At 45.4% G+C, this 6,867-nt stretch overlaps 1 protein-coding gene across 1 annotated transcript; it reads left to right on the top strand.

Annotated features, from left to right (window-relative positions):
- Positions 1 to 689: 689 nt before the first annotated feature.
- Positions 690 to 6,569, top strand: LOC100059975 (tripartite motif-containing protein 43). The gene is made up of 6 exons (XM_001492377.2): positions 690 to 1,098; positions 1,759 to 1,854; positions 3,174 to 3,404; positions 4,126 to 4,148; positions 4,685 to 4,782; positions 5,924 to 6,569. The coding sequence occupies exons 1-6, from the start codon at positions 694 to 696 to the stop codon at positions 6,415 to 6,417; spliced, it is 1,347 nt and encodes a 448-aa protein (XP_001492427.2). The 5' UTR covers positions 690 to 693; the 3' UTR covers positions 6,418 to 6,569.
- Positions 6,570 to 6,867: the final 298 nt, after the last annotated feature.

Raw genomic sequence — 6,867 nt, 5'->3', positions numbered from 1 at the left:
GAGGACATAGGCATTCTTCTCAATGCTGGGTTCCTGTGACTAGAGTGGTATAGAATATAAAGACGGGAGGGCAAATTGAACAGTTGGGTAGATTCATGTCAGTAGATCCTGGCCAGAACCAGATCCAGTTTGACCGTGTTTAATATCCTCTTCCTTAACTCTTAACGCATTCAGAAAGTGTTTTGAAATAAGAAAAAGGGTTTTGGGATGTGGATTCTGAGTGAGATGAAAAAGGACATCTGAGGAGAAAGGCCTGACAATTACGTGAAAGAGCGAAAATGCAACCTTAGTCTAATATCCTGTGCTCACTCGAGGGCTGGCGACGACCGATGTGATTGGGTTTTAGCACATTCAGGACCCACCACCTGGAGCTATAAATTAGGTCAAACTACTGAAGCTCAAGCTACGTGGAGGAAAGTAAGACCTCAGGAAAAACTGCGGTTCTTTTTGCTCCCAGATAAAAAAGGGGTGGCAGGAAGGTAGTGTCAGTTAGGCAGCCTGGAAAGTTTTTACAGACCTGGAAAGCTCTCTGTGTCTCATTTTTCCATTTATGTCATGTGCCAAATCGAGCCTGCTCTGCTCCCCACACAGTGTATTACTGAGTCACAGCCTGAGTCTAAGTTTGCTCAGGGCTTTGTGTCTCGAGGACACAGGAATGAACTCCTCTGATTTAATTCCCTTAGAAAAATGGACATGGACATCCCACAAGCCTTCCAGAAAGAACTCACCTGCCTCATCTGCCTGAATTGCCTTATGGACCCCGTCACCATAGACTGTGGGCACAGCTTCTGTTGGTCCTGTCTCCGTGTTTACTGGGAGAAAGCCGAAACCCCTGCCTGTTGTCCTGTGTGCAGGCAGCCATCCCAACAGACAGACTACAAAACCAACATTCTTCTGAAGAGTCTGGTGTCCGTTGCCAGAAAAGCCAGTCTCAGGCAATGCCTGAGCTCTGAGGAACACATGTGCGGGACCCACAAGGAGACAAAGAAGATCTTCTGTGAAGACAACAGGAGCCTGCTGTGTCTGCTCTGCTCTGAATCTCAGGAGCACGAGGCTCACAGTCACTGTTCAGTGGAGGAGGCTGCTGAGGAATATCGGGTAAGTGATGCTTCTGAGGGCACTGTGAAAACCAGGGGCGAGTAGGGCTAAGGGTTTCTTAGGGCATGAGAGTCATAAGGGTGATGAAATCCTCTCTTTTCTGAGCGCCAGGTACCGATCCAGGTACCAAAGATGAAGCTGTGAAGGAAATACACCAGTACCTGCCTTCATGGAGCTCGCATCCAATGGGAGGGGGATTAAATTAGCAGTCCATATCACTTTGATGATGGCAGTATCATGTTCAAGGCTATTTAAAGCCCTCGTTTTGAGTCACTGCCTATAACAACTATAAGTGCAAAAAGGCTTTTCTATAGGGTACATGTTTACTAACACTGGGCATAATGTCATAGGATGAAGCACATTGCAATTAGCAGGGGACAAGCATCAGAAGATCCACATTCTGAGGCAGGACACCACACCATTTGAGGAGTAGCCATGCTAAGTAAAACCCTGGGGAGTTTGCCAAGGCTAATGAATGACTACCTCCACAGTCTGAGATCTCCTGAAATGGATCATTCGTGAGGGTCAACAGGGCAATGTGATGGTCCTTCCACTCCCGAAAGGGCTTTCTCCAACATCACTTAATTCTCTCCATCATTCGGGGTCTGAAAGCTAAGTCTATTTGCTTGTCTGGTGCTAAAATTCATGGTTCTGTTACAGGAGAAGCTCTGCAAGCACATGAGATCTTTATGGGAAAAGAGCCAAGAAAACCAAAGAAATCTTGATAAAGATGGCAGATTGTCTTTCCATTGGATGGTAAGTATGCGACTGTATTTCCCTCTGAATCAGGTTGTGACAGACATGCTAGAAACTTCTCCATTAACAATTTGAGCTGGAATCATCATATGTCATGAAATTCGGAGACTGGGTCGAACAACAGGAAAAATAATCCGTCCTCATTTTCAACCTAAGGTGGCATGCCTCTTAGGATTTTTAGACTCGAAGATAATCAGTAACTACAATCCAAGAGCCCTCAGAAGAATGTGTGACCGGGGCTAGGATGGAGGCACGTAGAGTGATTTGGGCAATTCAGTAAACATCACTCAGAATCACAGGCCAAATTTCTCAGGTTTAAAAGCAATTGGAGTTCTGAAGGACAAGTAGGGGTTAAAAATCCATGAGTGTTGCAGGCAGAGATTTCTGCATATCATATATCCTAGAAGTTACAGAGCATATCATTGAGAACTGAAGGGATTCCCATCCCGTTGTTCCAATGAGCCCCGGGAGACAAAGAGGAACGGTGAATGCCAATTCAAGAAGTGTGCCTGCGATGATGAAACTGATTGTGCAGGAGCTAGAGAATGATGTTGGCTCAGGTAGGGGAAAATGTAGCAAGTTTTTTTAAGAAAGTGAGGAAATGGAGCACAGAAAAAGACTGAGATGGCAAGTGAGAGTGTGGTTCCAAAAAATGCAAGAAGCGACCAAGCAATGGAATGAGGATTAACGTCCTTCACAACAACACAGAAGCCTGTGGCCTCTGATAGAGGACAGAAGCTCATGCCTAGAGAATAGGAGGGCAGGGAAAATGGCGGTGAGGATGGCCATCAGATGGAGGGCAGGTGGGGAGAAGTTTAGGAAGCTCTTTGCCGATGGCTTTTAATCCCAAGAATAAAATGCAACATTGCTGCCAGGAGAGAGGGGAGGTCACATGGTGGAGTAGGGAGGTTTGAGACCAGAGACAAATTTACTAAAGAGTGGTCAGAGTATTGCACATAATGATTTACTAACCACTCATAGGTTGCAATTGCTTTGCGTGGAGTCTTTCAGATTTGAGAAGATTCGAATGAAAGAAATTATCAATGGAAAGCTTTGCTGACGTTGTTCCAGGAGCTCATGCAGTGGTGGAAGTGCTTTGAGGGGGGATGGGCTTGACTCTTGGTGCAGTTAAAAGGAATGGAAAATCAGTGAAAGAAAGAGGAATGAATGTGTGGTTTCTGAGAAGTGGGTGGACCTGACCTTAGGATGGATGTAGCTGGTTGGTAGAGCCCATGAATGAGAGCAAAGTAGATGCTGTTTAAGTGGAGGAGGAGAAGGTTGGCCTGAGCCTTTGATCTAGGAAATCCATCTCTCTGCAGTGTTATGTGTATAAACATGAAGACATCATCAGGGCTGTCTATCAGCCACTGCATCCTTCTCTACGGAAGGAAGAGAAGCAGCACTTAGAGAGTCTGAAAAAGCAAGGAAAATCCGTGTTTAAGCAACTCCAGAAAATTCGAGCGGAAATGGTGGAAAAGAGGATACAGCTAAGACTGATGTATGAGGAGCTGTTGGAAACGTGCCATAAATCAGATGTGGAGCTGCTCCTGGTAAGCACAGAGGATGGGTCTGCGGGTATTTTATATTATCTCAAGCCCACGCTTTTGACTTCTCTTATTTATTTGGTACTAAAGGTATACTTTTTCCTCTCCTGCATCTATGGTGGGGGTGGGGGGGGCGTCTCTCCCAACTCAAAATAACTTAAAATGATTGCAACTCATCTCCTAACCATGAACAAGCAAGCCTTCTGGAATTGTGATTGTGGAGATTTCCCCAGGGGAAATTCCCTCCTCACACCCTCCTTTTGTAGCTTCCTTTGCTAGAATCAGGAAATGAACAACTTATTCATGGACACTCAACACTGGGCAATGTGGAGAAATTTGGGGAAAGTTGTGTATATTTCTGCCTTCTGTTGGGATGTCCTAGGTTTGAAGTGGCCTTTGTTTGGTGCATGTTTCCCTCTGGAGACAAGGCCTGGGAAAGACCACTTTTCAGACAGTGGAGGGTGGCAGCAATGCACGGTCACTTCCCTTGTCCTTCTCTCTCTATATCCCTCCTCAGGGTTCTGAATACATCAAAAATTTGGATTTGGTCAATATGGGGTATGGAGATCGTCTTTAGGGAGGAAAAGGAAGATGAATCAACAAGGCGGTTTGTGCGGGTGGTGGTGCTGAGTACTTTTCTTGTGTACTGTCCCAAACCCAAAGGCTGCTTGGCAGAATGGCTTATTCCTGAAGAGTCTAAGCTTCTCTCTCTCTTTTTTCTTGACAGGAATTGGGAAACAAACTGCCAAGGTAAGTTTGGTCTTCCATGCTAAGTGGGGCGCGGTGAGGGCTCTGAAAAAGCTCAGGCTCCTTTGAATAAGATGAGGCATAATCGGGTAGATTCTGCTCCACTGTTAGTGTGTGCATATGTTTGTGCACATTTTGCTGAATAGCATTTCCTGTTATTCCTCTGGATTAGAAGCGAGGCTTTCTTCCGCCTGTGACTGGAAGGGGCAAGTGCTGTCATCAAGCTCAGTGCAGAGGATTCTAGAAAACCAGTTATTTATGCTTTCAGGGTTCAAAAGAATCGACATACAGAAATGCAAGGATAGTTTTTCCCAGGTGTTAGGGGAGAGGAGCAAGTACCTGTGAGAAATGGGGGTGGAAGCATGGAAAGAAGAAAACTGAGAAAGATTCTGTGAGAATGGTGCAATCCTGTCCCAGGGTTGTGGAGGAAAGTGTTTTGAGGAAGAATGTTCAGAGGAATGATGCTGACTTTTATTGAACACAGTGTGTGTCAGAAGTCTCGGGCACCAGAGAGATTGATTGCGTTTTCTTCCTTACAGGATCGAGTTGGTGCAGCTGCACATGCCTCAGCGTCCTCAGCCAAAACTCAGTGCCCGACCCGTCACTGGACTGATGGACAGGCTCAACCGCTTCCGGGGTGAGTGGGGCCACCCTGCAGGCTCTGTCAATACTGGTTTTCCTTAGGCAATCCTTCCTTCTTTCTCAACCTTTTGTCTTGTCAGAGAGCACAGCCATGCAGACAGGCACGGACGTTCGTAGTTAGCCGTAGAGTCGCTATAACAGGGAAAGAATAAATGAAAGCTGACGTAAGCATCAATGTGCTTCAGGACTTGTGAATTACTTAGAGATTGGTTAAATTACTTCCATGAGGAGCAAAAGGACGTGCTCCAAAAGAGGGCTCCAGGAGTCCTAGAAATATTCTCACTCACAATGTCACTTGTTTCCTGAGTCTTAGAAAATCGCTGTGAGTTCAAGATATTCCCATTTCAAAGTAAGCGCAGTGAATTTAATTTAAAACAAGACTTTAGCTTAAAGGTCCTTGGGAACTGCACGTGTAATGTGTGTTTCAATTGATAGATTCAGAAAAAAATACATAAGCACAAAGAAAAACTAAATCCAGAAACCAGGACTTTATGAACCACAGCCAACAAGCAAATTGGTGGCTGACGAGTCCATCTATAGAACTCCATGATAAACCTGAACCCAGAAGGTTGATTTAGGAGAAAGAAGGCTAGGCCTCAGGTGGAACGAGGTATCAAAGGCAGAATAGTCTTAGAAGGAAGCCCCTTCTAAGAGGGCACCTTGAGGTTTTCTTCCTCACTGTCAGTTTACTTCCTTAAGTGGAATCGCGGAATCTCCTGGTACAGCGAAAGCCATCACCATTTATTCAGTGGTCTAGCTTGTAACTATTTTTTCCCAGAGGGAGGGCGGTGGAGGTAAGTTATGTTGCTCTGGACTTGGAGGCGGTGCACAGGTGTCCAGTTTGTCAGGTGTAATGAAAAGGAGCCAGCCGGAAGGAGACATGACCTCCTTCTGCTCTACAATCTCTCAATTTGATGAAAGTTTTTCCATTGGAAGTAGGTATTTGTTCCTTCAGTAGATAGGCTGGCTTCATTTGAATCCCATATTTTCCAGTTAGAACTGCCCTTCTAACCATGGCATGCTTTTTTGTTTTTTCTTCCCAGTGAGACTCTAGATAAGACCCTCTTCTCCCACACACAGCTTAATTTTATCATTGATTTTGACTGGAATATTCTCTTCTCTCTCTCTCTCGACAGTGGAAATTTCCTTCCATAATGAAGTAACCAATCACAACATCAGGCTGTTTGATGATGTGAGAAGTGTGCGGTACATCCATGACAGTCGATATGTGTCTTTGAATCCTGGAACATCTAACTATTTTGCTAGCTGGGGAACCCAGGACTTCACCTCCGGCAAGCACTACTGGGAGGTGATTGTGGACAGATCTTGGGACTGGGCTGTAGGTGTCTGTAGGGATTCCTGGATAAGGAAGACCGGCACACTGGTTGAATCTAAGGACACATTCCTTCTGGTATGTGTGAAGGAGGATGATCGTTACAGTCTCTGGACCACCGCCCCCATAAGTCCTCAGTTCATAGCGAAACCTGTGGGCCGCGTTGGTGTGTTCCTTGATTTGGACAGTAGGAGCATGAGCTTTGTGGATGTTGCCAGGCGCTCCATCATTTGGAGGTACCCAGATGGCGTGTTCACTTTCCCTGTGAGGCCTTTCTTTTACACTGGCCACACATGATGAGGGCTGAGTCAGCAACCTGACTGTGTGCCTGTGTGCCCAGGAAATCCGTATGATGCTTGATTGTCTTTTCTGCTCTTTCTACTTGATTGTAACCTCCTTCTGTTATTCAATATGAAGATAGTGTGAAATACAAAATGTTGTTGGCTCCATTTTCTTGACATTAAAATCTTGTCTTGTGGTTCATCTCTCTAGAATATATGCTGTGGTGGCTCACCTGTTTTGTGAGCTTGATGGAGTTGCCAAAATGTCTGGGTGTGTGCTTGCCACTTCACGGTCGAGTGTGGGAACACAGGGTTTGCACATCATTGACAGACCTGGTTATCCAGAGTGACCGTGTCAGTCTGCAAGCTTCTTCTCCTTCCTCTTGATCTAGGCTCTCCTACACTTCAATTCACCCTTGGGGGGATAAAAAAAAAAAAAAAAAAACAACCAGATTTGACTGGGAAA

This window comes from Equus caballus, chromosome 7 (genome assembly GCF_041296265.1).
Source record: "Equus caballus isolate H_3958 breed thoroughbred chromosome 7, TB-T2T, whole genome shotgun sequence".
Lineage (NCBI taxonomy): Eukaryota > Metazoa > Chordata > Mammalia > Perissodactyla > Equidae > Equus > Equus caballus.
Note: the sequence above shows the minus strand (reverse complement) of the source record. Positions and strands in the feature narration are given on the sequence as shown.

What these genes read in the sequence shown, in the direction of transcription:
- LOC100059975 (XM_001492377.2), top strand. Translation starts at nt 694, where the DNA reads ATGGACATCCCACAAGCCTTCCAGAAAGAACTCACCTGCCTCATCTGC. An exon ending in CAGATGTGGAGCTGCTCCTG is followed by an intron (nt 3,405 to 4,125) that starts GTAAGCACAGAG and finishes TTTTCTTGACAG; the next exon opens with GAATTGGGAAACAAACTGCC. An exon ending in CAGGCTCAACCGCTTCCGGG is followed by an intron (nt 4,783 to 5,923) that starts GTGAGTGGGGCC and finishes CTCTCTCGACAG; the next exon opens with TGGAAATTTCCTTCCATAAT.